The sequence below is a fragment of the Danio rerio genome, chromosome 9 (assembly GCF_052040795.2).
Source record: "Danio rerio strain M-AB ecotype USA chromosome 9, GRCz13ab, whole genome shotgun sequence".
Classification (NCBI taxonomy): Eukaryota; Metazoa; Chordata; class Actinopteri; order Cypriniformes; family Danionidae; genus Danio; species Danio rerio.
The window spans coordinates 41,207,480-41,226,023 of NC_141029.1; the positions used below are offsets into that span (position 1 = coordinate 41,207,480).

General features: G+C 33.6%; 2 protein-coding genes across 11 annotated transcripts in view; both read right to left on the reverse strand.

Annotated features, from left to right (window-relative positions):
- The window catches only part of erbb4b (erb-b2 receptor tyrosine kinase 4b), a 655,930-nt gene that overhangs the window by 68,858 nt on the left and 568,528 nt on the right, over nt 1-18,544 (reverse strand). For 4 of the 8 annotated variants that reach the window (XM_087268193.1, XM_087268190.1, XM_087268194.1 and 1 more), the window contains 2 exons: nt 15,894-15,992; nt 12,412-12,594 (listed from right to left, as the gene is read on the reverse strand). In XM_087268193.1, coding sequence (XP_087124319.1) covers nt 12,412-12,594; nt 15,894-15,992 — 282 coding nt within the window. Of the gene's footprint in view, nt 1-12,411; nt 12,598-15,893; nt 15,993-18,544 lie in introns of all 8 variants that reach the window. The other 4 variants (XM_087268191.1, XM_087268188.1, XM_087268192.1 and 1 more) reach the window with 1 other exon arrangement.
- LOC147835373 (uncharacterized) lies at nt 3,714-10,270 on the reverse strand. Of its 3 annotated transcripts, none has more exons than XM_087268241.1 (12): nt 10,084-10,270; nt 9,966-9,985; nt 9,678-9,803; nt 8,438-8,471; nt 8,085-8,154; nt 7,965-7,998; nt 7,730-7,759; nt 7,553-7,622; nt 7,168-7,197; nt 6,653-6,786; nt 6,443-6,574; nt 3,714-3,990 (listed from the first exon to the last, which is right to left on the reverse strand). In XM_087268241.1, exons 1-5 carry the CDS (start codon nt 10,236-10,238, stop codon nt 8,088-8,090), a joined length of 402 nt encoding a protein of 133 aa, XP_087124367.1. In that variant the 5' UTR covers nt 10,239-10,270; the 3' UTR covers nt 3,714-3,990; nt 6,443-6,574; nt 6,653-6,786; nt 7,168-7,197; nt 7,553-7,622; nt 7,730-7,759; nt 7,965-7,998; nt 8,085-8,087. The 3 variants fall into 3 exon arrangements, with proteins under 3 accessions (XP_087124367.1, XP_087124368.1, XP_087124369.1); XM_087268242.1 differs by lacking the exon at nt 9,966-9,985 and adding an exon at nt 8,246-8,275 and having other exon boundaries at nt 7,971-7,998; nt 10,084-10,159; XM_087268243.1 differs by lacking the exon at nt 9,966-9,985 and adding an exon at nt 8,246-8,275 and having other exon boundaries at nt 10,084-10,159.

Here is an 18,544-nt window from a genome sequence, read left to right on the forward strand (position 1 = left end):
GTTGAACAAGCTGCTTCAGCGACACTAAATCCTACTTCACTGATAACGATCCAACATCAAAAATCACTGCAGTTGTTTGCAGTAGGGCTTTATATTATATTGTCTGTAGTATATCCCCAAAATTGGCTCACTAAAACATCCCTCTATATTTTTGTATTATTCATGGGTGAAAGGTTGGTTTAAGGTATTATTTTGAAGCCAGTAATTTAACACTACGCGCATAAGAGGTGACATTTCTAAAGCCTTGGCTCGTTTTGCCCATTATCTTGAAAAGAACAGGGCAGACATTGTCTGATTTTACACCCACATCGTAGCCTGCTCTTGGAAAAGCCTTTCATAAGGTGAGTCTAATACATAAATAATAACCTTAGATTGTATCACTTCAGGTTAACATCCCTCTAAAGAATTGTGCCCGAAATCTTTATTCTGTATGTTGGATTTGGCAAGCCTGCAAAGTGGTCAGAGCCATAAAAATGCTTGAATGCGAACTAGCCCACTAAAACTATGATTTAAATGCATGAGATTCATCTAAACAGTTGACTCGCATTCCAAATTTCTGCAACACTGGCTGAACACTCAATGGTTGACATGGACTTATTTTAGTTTAAGTGTTTATATGCATGTATAAAAGAAAACTACTGTATATCTACATTTTATACATGCTGTAGGAGATCTTTTTAGTGCATTTAGATTTATTTTTTCTTTTTTTAAATGGTCTTTTATATTTTCTCAAATAATTTACATTTACATTAGATACATGTCAGAGATCATACATCTGAATACACTCACAAATCTAAGCACAAATTCTGTCCACTTTCTCCTTCAGCAATATAAACTTTTTTTTTTTTTTTGTGCATGGTAACTAATGCCACCATGTGTGCATGAGTTACCTCTGGGTGCTCCGGTTTCCTTTACAAGTTGAACTTAATAAGCTAAATTGTCCGTAGTGTATGTGTGTGTGTGAATGTGTATAGTTGTTTGGAAGGGCATCCGCTGCATAAAAACTTATGCTGGATTCCACTGTGGCGACCCCCGATAAATCAGGGACGGAAGGAGAATGAATGAATGATTGGCTCAAAAACAAGATTTATTCAGAGTGTGATTCATGATTGGTTTGGACCTATTTCTCCTTTCAGTCAACTACAAAGTGCCAACAACTTAACACATTAAAAATAAGATTTTTAATTCAAATAAACACTGTTTTGTTTACATTCCAATTCATTAAATAATCCATAATCAAATAATCAGTAATATCAAAAACACTAAGCTGCACAACTACATTTTATGCCGGCAGCTAGCTCTCTGCAACTCTCACATGGTCTCCCACTGAAGCTAAGCAGGTCAGTACCTGGATGGGAGACCACATGGGGTTTAACCCTGGCATCCTGGCCAAATTTGCCCACTGGTCTCCGTCCATCATGGCCTCCTAACCATCCCCATATTATAATTGGTTTTATCACTCTGTTTCCTCTCCACCAATCAGCTGATGTGTGGTGTGCGTTCTGGTGCATTATGGCTGCCTTCCTGTCATCCAGGTGGATGATGCAAACTGTTGTTGGATGAGGAGACCCCCCCCCCCAAAAAAAAAAAGTATAAATTGCTTTGAGTGTCCAGAAAAACGCAATATAAATGTAAGGAATTATTATTATTATTATTATTATTATTATTATTATTATTATTATTATTAATAATAATAATAATAATAATAATAATAATAATAATAGTTGTTGTTGCTGTTGTTGTTATTATTATTATTATTATTATTATTATTATTATTATTATTATTATTATTATTATTATTATTATAGGTGAACAATTAATCTGTGCAACTTAATCCACTGAAAAAACAAAAACAAAAAACCATACTTAACATTAGTGAAATTTCTCCCATTTCTGAATTTTCTATGCGCACACAGGCTGATGGGCCATCTAATCTGCTCCTGCGTCATTAACTATATGGAGCAGGAGATTGGTTGCTGTCACCTTGGCAGCCAATGAGCTTGCCCCTCAATAATTTAAATGATCCTTGCTATTTTACTCTGTCAAGCTGCGGCGTGTTATCAGAGACACTCCCCCACCCCAGCTCCACCTGTGTTTAGATCTGCTACAGGGGTTACATACATACTACAGTATGTTTGCAGCAGCAGCAGCATGTTAAATTCTTAGACTGAGGGCATAGCAAGTCTCGGTAAGTCTCGGTACCATAATAATCAGAGTAGCAGATCTATACCGCCAAGACCAAATACATTAACATTGTCATATACATATTCATTATCATACTAAATCCAGGTTGTTCATGACAGAAATCCAGATATTTAATGTTTCTTGAACAGCAAATTGTGACACTGAAGACCGTAATGACTGCTGTAAATTCTGCTTTCTTCTTAATATTACATTTTTTCTGCACTTTTTAAACTTACTATATTCTAAAAATCATATTGACCCTGAACTTTTAAAAAAGAACCACACTGTACCTCTTTTTAATTATATTACTTTCTTTTTAAACGATCAAAAACCATTCAGGCTGTTTCATATTCCCTTTCAAACAGTTCTAGCTCAAGTACATCAGTTCATCCTGCAGTCACTGCCTAAACCGTCACATCAACTACCACCTGCTGTGCTGTTACTCCAGTATAACCTGCTGCTCTTATGTTCAAGAGCACTTTTTTTCTTCCCTTTCAAGACTGTTTTGTAAATAATAATTCCTGAAATAGCTGCTCTGTTACTGTTTTGCTTAAATCCTAGTTTTAACACCCCCTCCCTGACCCACACAAAACCGATATACAGATCTGCTCCTCAGTGTCAGAGGTTTTGTTTCTAGTGACACAAAGCGAAGCTCGCACACTCTAAAAAAAAATTCCGTAAAAAAACGGTAAAATGTACTGGCAGCTCATTACACAAATATTTTACCGTAAATTAAAAACGGAAAACTTCTGTTAATTGACAGTGTGTCCACATTAAAAAAACTAAAAAATATCAGTTTTTTGACGGTTAAACTACTGTAAAATAACGAACCATTTTATAGTAATTTAAGGGTTTTCTATATAAAAAAACGGTTATTTTCTGTGTTTTTAAGGGTATGCCAACAGTAAAAAAGCGGAACTATTTTGTGTTTTAATAGTATACCTACTGTAAAAAAACAGACAGATTCTGTGTTTTAATAGTATACCTACTGTAAAAAAACAGACAGATTCTGTGTTTTAATAGTATACCTACTGTAAAAAAACAGACAGATTCTGTGTTTTAATAGTATACCTACTGTAAAAAAACAGACAGATTCTGTGTTTTAATAGTATACCTACTGTAAAAAAACAGACAGATTCTGTGTTTTAATAGTATACCTACTGTAAAAAAACAGACAGATTCTGTGTTTTAATAGTATACCTACTGTAAAAAAACAGACAGATTCTGTGTTTTAATTGTATACCTACTGTAAAAAGAGGACTTTTTTGTTTTTTAATAGTATATATACAGTGAAAAAATGAACAGATTCTTTGTTTTAATGGGATACCTACTGTAAAAAAAATATTATTTTACTAATTTAATGCTCTTCAAGCAGCATAGAAATAGCAGTTGGTAAGGATAAACCTATACATATGGGAAATACACTATTAATGGTTTACCACAGTAAAACAAAACATGTATTCCATACTGTATGTGTAGAGAAGCAGTAAATAGTTTGTTAACTGTGAACTTACAATGATTAGTACAAAAACAACTTTGCAATTAAAACAGATTCTTTAATGAATACAAATCATTTGAATTCCAAATAGCAAGTTATACACACAATAAATACATATTGACATGTGAATCACACAGTGAGAGGTCTTGGCAAATAATCTCAAAGCAAATTAGTTTTAAATGTTAGCTTTAAGATAATTGAGGACAAGTGGGCAAATTACAAGTACTTTACATTAAGAAACCAGGTTAACTGCAAGATGGCAGGAAACAGACGATACAACTGGGTCTTCTTCCGCTCCAATACTGATACTTCAATGGTTGTAAAAAAAAAAAAAAAAAAAAAAAAAAACATTACTAATGACATTTCACTTACAACTGGGGTAATTCCTTGCATGTCAATAGTTTACACAAATGAAAGTTTTATCATCATCTTCATGTCTCACTCTTGTCATTTCAAGCCTGTCTGACTGACATACTTCAACAGAACAAAATAGGAGAAATAGGAGCAACATTTTTTAAAATATGATATTTTGTGTTTTGCAGAGGAAACAAAGTCATACAGGTTTAAAATGTCAAGAGAGTAGGTAAATTATGAATGATCAATTATTCAGTTTTGGGTGAGAAATCACTTTAAGATTTTTCAAAATAAAGTGTAGGTACTTTTGACAATATTCGGAACAATAATGCAAGAGAGAAACAGTAATATAAACAAACTATGCTGGTAACACTATAATAACTACGGGCTATGATTCATTTATGAAGCATTAGCAAATAGTGAATTCATTATCTGTTAAGCATTAACTCTACATTAATAGATGTTAGCAGTTGGTTATAAATACAGCTGCAAAATTTGCTACAGCTACAGTTTAATAATTGTGTTATCAAACTTAAATGATTGATTTTACATTACTATTTATAGATAAAAAAAAAAAAAAAATTATTTATATATTTATATATATATATATATATATATATATATATATATATATATATATATATATAATATTATATTTAATATTGCATTATTTACAAAATTTCTTCCAGTTGTGGCCTAATCTAAAGTGAGGATTATTTATGATTTATAAATCCTTATAAACGACAGTTAAACCTTGCTGAATAGCAGGAGTGCCAAAATATAACATAAAACTGGATAAAACAACAATAAAATAATTTAATGATATATTACGATGCAACATTTCAGTGTTATTTAGCTATGTTTAAACTGTACAGTAATTTTATTTTAGATAAGATTTATTTTTCATTTAATACAATAAAATGAATTTCATTTTTAGAATATAACTGAATCTTTAATTGTGATTTATAAGGCGATTTACAAAGCATAAACAATCCTCACTTTAGGCTACAAAACTGGATGAAGTTAACAAAAGCACTTATTAAAATAAGTATTGTATATACTTTATATACTTATTTTTTATACTTTATATACAAGTATAACAATTACTATTCATTCATGTATTTTCCTTCAGCTTAGTGTGTGCTCACACTATGTATAGTTGCCTTGAACCAGGCCGAAGCACTCTTGTCCTCCCTCCCGTCTCCCCTGACGTCCCGCACTCACATTGCATTCGAGCCTGAGCACTCTTACATCATCGATGATGTGCTGTTTAGTTTAGGAAGTGCTCTCAGCACGGAGGAGAATTCTTTAGTTATATTGTTTTAGTCGTTTGGGATGCAGTAACACGCTGTCAAGAATTTCGCCGAACAGATCAGCCACTTTTGATGTTAATAAACAATCATAAACTCCTTGTGCTGCAGGAATAGGAGGTTTGCTAAAGGCGCAGCTGTGGTGCAGTAAGGGGTTTGCGTTCATTGAACAGTAATAGTGGTTAATTTATCCAAATCAAAGTCCCTTGCAAACTGTCATAGATTAAAGACACAAACCCCTCACTGCACAACAGCTGCACCTTTAGCAAACCTCCTAGTACCTGCAGCACGTTGACTTTGATTGTTTATGAGCGTCAAAAGTGGCTGATCTGTTCGGTGAAATATTTGACTGCGTGTCACTGCATATTGAACAACTAAAACGATATAACAATATAAAGAAATCTCCACTGTGCTGAGTGAGAGCACTTGTTAAACTGAACAGTGCGTTATTGATGATGTAAGCATGCTCAGGCTCGAATGCAATGTGAGTGCGGGTCGTCGGGGGAGACAAGCACGCTTCCAGTTTCAAGGCAACTGTGCATAGCATGAGTACGCCCTTGGAAACACCCATACACACATTTACAAACACACTCATACATAACAGCCAATTAAGTTAATCAATTTCCCTATAGCTTATGTCTTTGGACTGTGGGGGAAACCGGAGCACCCGGAGGTCTTCTTGCTGTGAGGCAACAGTGCTAGCCACTGAGCCACTGTGCTGCCCAACTATTACTATATGCCTGAATAATAAGATATATAAATGTTAGTTTAAATAGTTTATTAACCATTTACTTACACATTCTGAATGATTAGAAAAAAAATACACCAACTATTCTTAAATTACTGGTTTGTAAATAATGCTATACTAAATTTAGTAATGAAAAATTAATCATTAACAAAATATAAAAACAAAATCATTAAGCACATTATAGATGTGCTTATAAGTCAAGATTACAGCATTTGCAGCTGTAGTTATAAACTGTATACTAAGGTCTGTTAATGTAGAGTTAAAGCTTAACAGAACTTTTTGCTAATGCTTAATAAATTAATCAATAGTGTTTAGTTATTATAAAGTATTACCGGTTTGCTTAATTACCTTTAAATCTTCCAAGGATTCTGAAAGTCTTTCTGGTCTGACAGGAATCGAAGGAGTTTAGATGGTATGTTTCTGCTTGGTGCACTTTTTTCTGCTATGGACCTACATTCTGGATAGTTACTCAGCATGCTCCTGTTGTAAATACAACAAACATGTATCAACTTACTTGTCTTATAAAAATGAAATAAACTTAAAAATGTAAAACCATACCTTCATATTAACTCCAGAGTCAGGGCTGCTTCCTTAGGCTACATAATGTTTAGCACATAAGAGACTAAACATGTAGCTCACCACAATTAGGGGACAGCTCAATGATCTTGTTATTGTGACTGTGGACTCTTCTTCTGAAAAAAAGAAAAGAAAAGTGAGTTGTGTGTTGGGTCTGGTACTCGTCCACATGGAAAGAACCTATATAAACATATGGTTTAATATAGGTTTTGATTTAGGTTTTTGAAATATGTGACAAATATAAAATTGGCTGTTTTCCTATATTACATGTACATATATGGGTACACATATGCACACCTATATGGTAAATTATTAATATTATTAATAATATTATAAATATTATAATTATTATGTAAAATTATTCAAATACATGTCTGCTACATAATTTAAAAGAAATTAAAAAATATATATTTACTTAATCAAATATTACAAGAAATAATTATAGTGCAAGAACAAAAATAAGGCAAAAAAAAAAAACAATAAAGGAAGATGCCCACATTGAAATTGTCTCTCTCATCATCAGGTGGCTAAGAGAGAAAAGAAAAGAGATTCAGCAGTGGACCAGTTATTTCCTTATCACTTTAAACAGACATTACCAAAATAAAGAACTTGTAACATTTCAAATGATGCAAAAATAAATAATAATAATAAATAACTGCTTGGTTCATTTAACAGATTACAGTAGCAGGTTAAAAAACCCAGATAAAACACCCACATCAACCCAGTACTTTTTAGTTTGAATACATGTTAACAAAATTCAAAACTTACTGAAGCAAAATGTGTTCATGTAAACACTTAGTAAAAATATAGGTACAAGTAATTGGTTTGCCAAATAATAAAAATAAAAGCATCAATATCAAACAAAAACCCTGACCATTTTACCTCTTAAACTTGGAAGTTTACTGTCATCCCCTGTATTAGGTACAGATGGTCCAGCACAACTGCCTGAGTTCTGAAAGAGCAAACACATTCTTGGTAAAATGACAATAGATGCAATGCTAAATATAAATCATTTTTTATTTTAATTTTTTGTATTATTTATAAAAATGCAGTACTGACCAGTCAGCATCAATTTTTACACCAACACACCTACAACAAAAATAACACTCATTCAGTTTGAAACATGCAGCACATAGTCTACTTTTATACTTTACAAACTTTGTGGATAATAAAAAAAATTGAAAACATTTAAAACCCCAGCTGTATTTTATTTCATTTGTCCATATTAATTCAAATTCAGTTTGGATTGAATGTAAGATTTAAGATTTTTATTTAGATTGCTGTGAAAATGTACCTGTACCTTGTACTTATAACCAAAATTACAGAACCTGGAAATCAACAAAGCAAAATATCAGTGAACCTTATATGTACAAAACACTTAAAACCAAACAGAAAAAAACGCTGAACATTTTACCTCTTAAACTTCAAAGTTTACCGTCATCTCCTGTATAAGGTACAGAGGGTCCAGCACAACTGCCTGAGTTCTGAAAGAGCAAACACATTCTTGGTAAAATTATAATAGATGCAATGCTAAATATAAATCATTATTGTTATGGTTAAAAATGCAGTACTAACCAGTCAGCATCCATTTTTACACCAACACACCTACAACAAAAATAACACTTATTCAGTTTGAGACAGTCTACATTTAGACTTCACAAACGTTGTGAATAATAAAAAAATGAAAACATTTAAAATCCCAGGTGTATTTTATTTCATTTGTCCGTATTAATTCAAATTCAGTTTGGATTGAATCTAAGAATTTACCTGTAACATGTACTTATAACCAAAATGAAAGAACCTGGAAGTCAACAAAGCAAAATATCAGTGAACCTTATTTGTGCAAATAAAACTCACTTAAAATCTACATAAAAAGATTTCATTTGCGATAGCACCATGTGTAGTTCACTCTATTATCAAGGTTTCATTCAAATAAAACTCCTGATCTCCTAATAGTAAAGAAAGTATTGTTTGCTATAATGAATCGAACTTGACAATTAGTTTGAAGAATTTTAAGACTGTGGAAGAACAACTCATCTTTATATCTTCATATTAGCTGCCCTTGAGGTTCTTAAAAGTGAATAAATAAATATCAATGACAGTTCAACTCGACTACAACAAACATTTAATTGTGTGCTTTAAGGTACACGTTGTATTTGAGGCCGAAAACGCATGACAGTGTAAACACTATAAATACTTTTAAATGTCACACACGTACTGTATCACTCTGTTATCTCTGTACACACAAACACGCGTCGCGAAATGCGGAAGTTTTTTTTTTCGTTCCATTTGGCGAGCGTTGTTAAATTCCATAACATTCTCATCAGTTCTTGCTTCTTATTTGCGTCTATTACCCCAGTTTGTCACGCGGGATGAATGAAATGTTCATGAGTTAAAGTGAAACTGCCGAACTGCAGTTAAATTCAGGCATCCTGCTGATTTGATTCATAAGGGCACTTGTTTGTCAGACGGCTCACCGGTCAGGTATACATCCGCGCTAAAATATCAAAGTATGAAAGTCACCCAGCTCCCAACCCAACGTTGAGAATAGATTAACGGCGATATATTTTTTTTTACCGCGCGATAAGTCTCGCGTTAACGCAGCACGTTAATGCTGATAACGGCCCACCACTAATAAAAACTTTACGAGTGTGTATTTCCCCTCATACCGAGTTACAAATGCCTCCAATTCACGCGAGTCTAACTTATAACTTACTTAAAAACCAGCAAAGCTGTTCCACTGAAACTCGGTCACACAGCCTTAATACGTCGGTCAAACTAAAGCTAACATTTGATAACGTCAGTAAAAATATGAAATTAGTCATTAATATGCAAACAAACACAGACGGTCAGGTGTTACGAGCGTTTGAAACACGTTAACGTTAGTGTTCATTAAAGGTAACGTATATCAACCAAACTACACAGTGACACAAACTTTGAATGCTATCCCTTGTTCAATGCACTGTACAAAGAAAACATTTATATTTCTATAAAATAATTAACATACCTTTTACACTCTTACAGACAAACTGACGTTTACCGTTAATCCAGTCAGGTGCAGAGGGAGTGAGTGGGTGATTGGACGTCACGCCACTTCCCGCGCACGGCAGTTTAGAAAAATACGGACAAACAACTGTAAATGAACAGATATCATATTTACTGATGAGAAAAACGTATAAAAAGGTAAAAAATCATTAGGTAAATGCTTGTTTAAATTACATTTAACCACTCATAGCTCAGTTTGATCTTAATGAAATAAAGTCTGATCTTATTAACAATATTAAACGTAATTCACTGCTGTACTTTCCATGGGCGCTTCATAAAAGACAAAAATCATTTTAAATAACGATAAAAAGGTAATAAAGCAGTCTTTTAACTAAAATGTTGTTATATGTTTTATTAATCGTACTTACCAGGGAAAAAACAGAGGAAGAAATATGTCCCGGTGTCCATCAAACGCTGTCTGAGCTGCGATCCCCTTCCCACAATGCAATTCGAAAATGTATATAAACGGAAAAACACCCGTAATACGTGTATACGGAAAAAATCTGTTAAAATATACAGTCATTTAACTGTTATTTTACAGATTTTTTTTACAGTGCAGTTTTGACGTGGAGCTGAGATCAGACAAAGCGCGTGTGCATGCAGCTTATCTGTCCCAGCAGCCTTTGAGGAACTGCGGCTCTGAGATCATTCAAATGCACTCCAAGTCTGGGAGAAACAGAAAAGAGGAAATATGACCACCGCTGGTGTGGGAGGAAGATAAACAGAGCGCTGTAGACAGCAGACAGGGTTGGGGGTCCAATATCAAAGAAATATAACAAAATGATGCTCGCTGCATGACTGGGAGGAAGAGAGATTGACTAAAGATCTGAACAGTGTTTTAATGAAAGGGTCTGACCAAAATGCACCTTTTACTTGAAACATGCTGTCATTTCTTTCTAGTTTAAACTCACCCTACAGTCATTGATTGATGATCTGAATGACACATTTAAAGTTTTTTTCCAATAAAAAAAATCCTTGTGACTTAAAAAATGACTTGAATAAAACTCTAATCCTCATGTCATTTAGTATGTAGAGAGTTATGAATATGCAAATTAGTCCCCACCGCTACTCAATTACACCAGCTTGGACTACCTGGTCTATTTTTACTTGCTAAAGATATATAAAGTACATAAAGGGGAATTTCAACCAAATTATAAAATTATGCGATAATTTACTCTATAAGTCTATATGTTATTTTGAAGAATGTTAGAAACTTGTAACTATTGATATCCATTCTATGCATGCTATAGAAGCCAATGTTTACAGGTTTTCAACATTGATAAAATATTTTTGTTGATTTACTCAGGAACTGAAGAAGACAAAAACAATTGCTAATAACTTAACATGTTTGAAGATTTCTATTTCAGATATAAACTGTTCTTTAGATATAAACAGTACATAGAGGGAGATTTCAACAAAATGTTGAATATATACTATGAAGCCAATATTTACAGGTTTCTAGCATTATTAAAAATATTTATGTCATTATTTCCAAAAAATATATTTAATATTGATTTATTTGCGTTTAACAGAATATTGATTAAAAAATGGTGTGAACTACCCCTTTAAAGAGTGATAATAATTGATGGAATTCAGCCACATATGGTTGGACTAGAAACTGATACAGAAGAAGAGTGAATTAAATAGGGTCGATGTGTCAGATGTGGTAAAGCGGCTCAACAGTAATTGATATCATTAGCCTTTGACTTGATTATGCTATTAAACAGTGAGTAAGGTGTCACCAATTTAACACACCATATTCCTGTTTGCCATCGCAGAAGCTATCTTTTGAGAAAATTAGAAAGAGTAAAGCCATTTACAAAGTCACACTTGAAACAGAAATTGATGCCATCGTACTTGGTCTGACAGTGTTATCAAGCAGATAATAATGTGTTGCTATTTTCACGAAAAAAAAAAAAAAAGTCTATTCACTTTCTCAGACTATATCCTTCTAAAAATTCATATCCATCCATAAACCCTCTGAACATCATAAGAAAACAGTACATGAATACATGAAAAGTCCATTGATGGCATGTTTGAGATAAGTGGATTATTAATGCTGTCTTTTGACAAACCACCTGTAAGTAAGACACTTTCAGGAAAGAATATGAACAAGACTGTTTATGTATTTTATATACTGTATATACACTACCTGATAAAGGTCTTGTTGTCTATCAAAATTAGGAACAGCAATAACTTGACTTCTAGTTGATCATTTGGTATTGGAAGTGGCTTATATGAAAGGCAAAGGCCTCTATAATGTTCACATCTGGTGACTGGGCTGTCCAATCTTAATGGGCACCCTTAAACCTACCCACACCACCAAACCTGACCATAACCCAACCTCTATCCCAACTCAAGAGCACCACAAGTGTTCTCAAATGCATTAGGAACACAGTAAGTACATTGTATTTATTTTTTTATTCAAATACATAGTAGTTAAGAACACAATATAAAGTGGGACCTAAAAACCTTGTCCACATACAGTATGTAAAAAAAACAAAAAACAAACATTGAAAACATGATTTTCCGCTCGGGGTCTCTTTAAGGGTTTGCATCCAAAACAAACGAATAAGACTTTTGATAAAACAAGCCATATTACCACACATATATCTCAACAAATACAAAAGAAACAAAAAGCAGTCTCTACTACTGTTGGATTTAGTTAGCTACAGAGGGAATCTATGGAGTCTTACCTTTGCGATCTGAACACACCAGTTGAGCAGTAATTGGGAGCCGATGTTGTCTTTGTGTTCGTGCACGTAGTCCAGCAGACAGCCGTGGGGCATGAGCTGAGTGACCAGCTGTATGGTGGGACTCAGACAAACACCTAATAACCGCACCAGGTGAGGATGTTCCATGCTGGCCATGATCAGAGCCTCCTTGAGGAAAACAAATGAATAAATAAATAAACTCAGAGCACAGTAAATAAACACTACTAGTCAAATGCTTGGGATGGTTACATTTCATTCAAAATGTTAAAAAAAAAAAAATAAATAAAAAAAAAAAAAAAAAAAATATATATATATATATATATATATATATATATATATATATATATATATATATATATATATATATATATATTTTTTTTTTTTTTTTTTTTTCAGATATTTTGACATTCATTTGTTTAAAATTAATGAATGAATAAATAATACTTTACTGACCCTAAACATTAGAATTAAAGCATGCTTAATTTTTGAAAGACCCTAAACAGGGTATATGCAGGAAAGGTTATTTTAATACCTTTTTAAGACTTTTAAAAGACCTTCTCAGAATATTTTAAGGCCTTATCGCCACTTCAAGTTCTAATCAGTATCAAACTTTTAACTTAAACAAATAGACAGATGATAATAAACAGTTGTAGCTAAATAATAAATCAAATAAATCAATGGAAAATAACCATGCATGCAACAAAACTCAAATAAGCTTGGAAGAAACAAAGCTTGAAAGAATAAATTATGCGGTTGTTTTCAGCAATAGGCTTCAGTCACTGTTTAAATCTTTCTCCAACCAGGAGAACGCAAACTTGCATTTTCCCATTTTGCCATCTGTTTCACTATGGTTTCGCTACATGTGAGAGTGTCACATCATCTTTCTGTGTTTGTCTCAAATTATGTGACATCACCTAGACAGAGGAGCTTGGCTGGACATGCCCCGGCCCGAACTAATCACATGGATCGAGCACCCCATTGTTAATATTAAGAGGACAATACATTTATATGCTTTTTTTTTTTTTTTTTTTACTTTTTTGGAGTCAAACACTTTGGACAACGCAAATTTTAAGACTTTGTAGAATGCAATTAAGACTTTTTAATACCTTTTAAGGGCCTTAATAACTTTGTTTCTTGACATCTGCAAAAGATGGATGATTTACCAAACAGTATTATTACCCATTTACCACTAATACAAGACAAAAACACTTTGAAGATGACTATATTAAGCTTATTAAGCTTGCTTAAACAAATCATATGAATATATCAGTTTAATGTGTCTCAGTACATCCTGATTATAGGCATAGTTGAGCCAAGATGTAAGGGGGAAAACTTGATTTTCTTAACATTTAGCTAGCTTTTTTTCTTAAGTAAAACATTAAACATAATTTTGGATAAAACTGGGATCTTTGGTTATTCAAAAACTGTAGGTCAAAGGCTACAGGCACTTTAGGAGATATTAAAATAAATAAATTGATGAAATACGTTCTTACTTTTATTCGCAAGAAAAGTGGCTTACCAGTGGTTTTGCCTGACTTTTATTATTATTATTATTATTATTATTATTATTATTATTATTATTATTATTGTCATTAATAATAATAATAATAATAATAATAATAATAATAATAATAATAATAATAATAATAATAATAATAATACTAATAATAATAATAATAATAATTTTATTATTATTATTATTATTATTAGTAGTAGTAGTAGTAGTAGTAGTAGTAGTAGTAGTAGTAGTATTATCATCATCATCATCTGAGTGCTAAATTGCCCTTTTACAAAAGCTAAACATATTTTAGAAGTCATTTAGCATGGGAACAAAATACTACTAAGAATGCAACTGTTTGGTTGCTCACTTTGTTCAGAACATCTTTGTGTTCAGCGGATATTAGAAATGATTTTAGAAATAAAATAAGAAACCTGCACAAATCATCTTACACAGAGAACCCACTTAGGATCTAAATTCCAGTTTATATCCACCATATTTAACCTGTTTTCCAAACAAAAGATGGCAGAAAAGGCATAAAAGTATCAGGCCAAAAAATAAAAATAAATAAATAAAATGCAGAACGTAAAAAATACATATAATTTACACAAACAGCTAAGGGGATAATTCAGAAATAATATCCAAACCCTGGGCCATAAGGTTATATTACTGCAATAAAGGAAGCCTCTGCCATTAATATGATTTTAGGCCTTAGAGGAATCCTCTTACGTTTGTTTGAACAGTTTAAAAAACTAAAATTGTGTGCAGCACACATCCCACGTCCGCAAACACACACACAAACCCATTATCTGAGCACTACATAAAATTACACACTTGGCAGTTATATAATGAGCATCCACGCTCCTGCTATTCTCCAGCTGCTGAGATGATTGCATGAGAGAATGCTGCTCGCCCAATCAACAGCGGGGGTCAGCGTCAACACGTCTGATCCGCCTTCACGCGCTTCTGTGCTTTAAATGCAATACGACTGGATCTGTTCGTCTGCAAACCCCTAAGAATATTCTGAGAGTGAAATACCCATTAACACTGACGAATTGAGGGAAATACCTTATGTGTGGGAGTCATGGAGAGGGCACTGTAATGCATGCACATTTGAAGAGAAACATGCAGAACTAGAATCATAATAGACTGACATCTAAGGGTGCTTTCACATCTGTGGTTCGGTTAATTTGGTTCGGACCAGGGGCAACAAATGATACATTGTTGCATTGTTGTGCTGTTTTTGGGTCCTTTTTACACCACACTGATTGCTTTAGTCTGAACCAGTTGAAAATGCAGTCATGTGACAAAATCCACATCATTCATTGGCCAGATATTATTGAACGTATTTCCTAAACTGCTTTTCGATTGGTCAGAATTACATGCCCGTTTTTGAATAACGGTTGTTAGTTTCATTTAGCTTCAGTTGTTCATTTATTGGGAATTAAAGTTTTTTTTGACTAGTTTTAGTCTTAATTTTTTGTTTACTAAAATATCTGATGAACACTCATTCAGGATTAAGATTGAGTAAATGATAGCAGAATATTAGAAATTCCTTCAGAAATAAATAGGAAATGTTTATGGCTCAAATTAGACAGAGAACCTGCATATGATAAAAATTCTGGTTTACAGCCAACATATTTAACCTGATCTGGTCCAAACAAAAGATGGGAGGAAGCATAAAGTATCATGCCCAAAAATACAGAATCGAAAAATTACATATCATTTTTTTGGAACAGGAACAGGAACAGGAACACATGCACAAAAATAACCTGTTTTAGACTTCGCTCAACATGGGTGTAAGAGGGCCTTTGGTAAGTGTTTCATAGTCCTTGCATCATCTAAAAGGATGGGCCAATTCAAGGTTTACATGCATTTTTCCTTTTGAACTACTAAAGAGCTGAATATTCGCTTAGTGGAATTACACAAACTAAAGCTGCAAGCCTTGCAACAGAGTGACACTCACATCCATGAATTCCACATTGGCTTTGGGGCCTGTCGCTTCGTTCAAGATCTTAATGGCAACAGGAATCTTCACAGTCTCACCCTCAGGAACCCAGATGCCCTAAAATCACACACAAAAAGATATTTCTTTCAACTTCATGTAGAAATTGGAGAACTGAAGGTAGGCTTTTTTCTAAGATGTTCAGCACTGTTCTTGATGAATGTCTAATGTGTTTGCAGTTGTGAGGGTGTTTTGATTGGTTGCTAGGTGGTTAAAAGAGACCATGCTCTAATACCTCCTTCAAAGTATGTCTATTGGATATTTTCATGGGTTTTGATCACTACTGATCTGAAGATCAAAAGTTTGAAGTTGGAAAAAATGTTTTAGATATTTTTGAGAGTCTCTTCTGCACACCAATGCTACATTTATTTGATCAATATAATACTATTGTGAAGTATTCTTATAGTAACAGTTATTATAAACAACTGCTTTCTATTTTATGTAATGTAATTTTAGTATCTTTATAAAATGGCATAGCTAAATTTTCAGCAGTCAAAACACTACTCTTCAGTGTTGAATAATCCTTCTGCAATCAATCTATTGTTCTATTATCAATGTTGAAACAAGTCTCTATTAAGTTTTAACGCTACAATGGCACAATGATAATGAACAATAGGTAGTGCATTAAAGGAAAAATAGAATGATAGAGTACAATTATAATGTCAGATGGAAAAGGGGAATGATAGCTCGTATATAGACCACAAAAAATCGATAGAATAACAGATAGAATGACAACAGAAGGAGTGATATATACAACAATACAATGACAAACAGACATACATACTAATATCATAGTTAAAGGCAGACTTCTAACTTTCTCTTGTGAAATTTAAAATAAAAAATATCCCAGGTAATGTTTTACAGAGCAAGAAAATCTTTTTAAAACTAAAAAAAAAAAGGTGGATAAAGTTATGGCATTCCATAGCAAACAGTTTGTGTGTCCCATATTGTAAATCCCATATTGTAAATAAGAATATGTCAATAAATCAATTTTGACAAAAAAAAAATGTCAGATAGAACCTAATTCTAAGGTGACGATATGCAAACACTTATAATTGTAGTATATTTTTTTCAATTACTTTATTTTTGCAACATTTTTTAAGAACGGTAGTGTTAATAACTAATGTATTTTATTATATAACTAAATTTAATAGCATAAAATGACATCATTTTGCCATCATGGCAGTACATATTATTCACTCGTTATTTTGCAAGATACTAATATTAAGTTTAAAATGCAATTTAAACAATTAAAGGTGCAGTACGTGATCTGCCAAAATGCAATTCGGTTAGCATATTAGCTTTGGACGGCAGGGGAGGAACTGTGTTTCAAAGCCACGCCTCTTGATATTGCGAACGTGCCCACCTCGACACGAGACACACAACAGCTGTTTATAGTGTAGTTCATGTCATTCGCCAGTTAGAAGGGTATGTAGTTGTTGGTTTGGCGGCGTGCAGGAATTTCACTCATTACTAAGCCACGCTTTACATGCTATTTCAGAGTGAATATTCAGAGTAGCATGGTAAACAATATAGGGAACACGTCACAGGCTGTCATTGTTCTGTCATGCTTTGTTGTTAAACTAAATTAATAAATTATGGATGCTGTAAAAGAACCTTATGAAATTGAAAATGCTCACATCAATCTTTCACTAGGAGATTTTAGTGGCTGGCCAACATGTCTGTGCATAACCCATTTGTAACAACTCAAACTACATCAGTGTAAAGCTAAAATTGTTTTAAAACAGAACATTACCTGTCTAACGGCGGTTATGACGGATACGCGTGAACGGAGATGCGCAAAAGTCAAAATTTGCATTTGTTGAAAGGCAGTTTGAGCTACTTATTGGAAATATGGGGGATGTCAGCCCAACAATATTTAATTGGATGAACATTTTTTTTAGTTTTATGCCTTACCCAGAATATAAAAATACATATAAATACATTTTATATTTTTTTTGGGTTACCATATGGTCAGGTTAACGATAGTGGGTGGATGGCTGAATGGTCAGGTTAACGATGGAGGGTGGGTGGGTGGTTGGATGGTCAGGATTAAGCTGCGGTCACATTAGAGCTTGAGCATTTGATATTCTGTCGTGCGGCGCTGTGAAAAGGGGCGGGATTAAAAAAGCTAATTAGAAATTTTAAAAAGCTAGCGATTGCACCATGTTTTAAATTTCTGTCCAGAGAGGTCATGTTTTGATCCTTGATTGGTCTCACGCAGTCAAGTGATGCGATTTCGCAGTTCAGAGTTCACCAAGCTTAAACTTTGCACCGCAGCAACCTGCGAAACTTAATGCATTACCCTGCGTTTCTGGTCTGACACATTCGCGTGCATATGAACGGAAGTCTATGGGAGGAAAAGCCCAGAGTGATCGTAGCTTTATCGATGGTGGGTGGGTGGATGGATGGTCAGATTAACGATGGCGGGTGGGTGGCTGGATGGTCAAGTTAACAATGGTGGGTGGGTTGATGGATGCTTAGGTTAACAATGGTGGGTCGGTGGCTAGATGGTCAGGTTAACAATGGTAGGTGGATGGATGGATGGATGGATGTTTAAATGTTGGATGGATGCATGGATAGATGGATGGATGGATGGAAGGATGGATGGA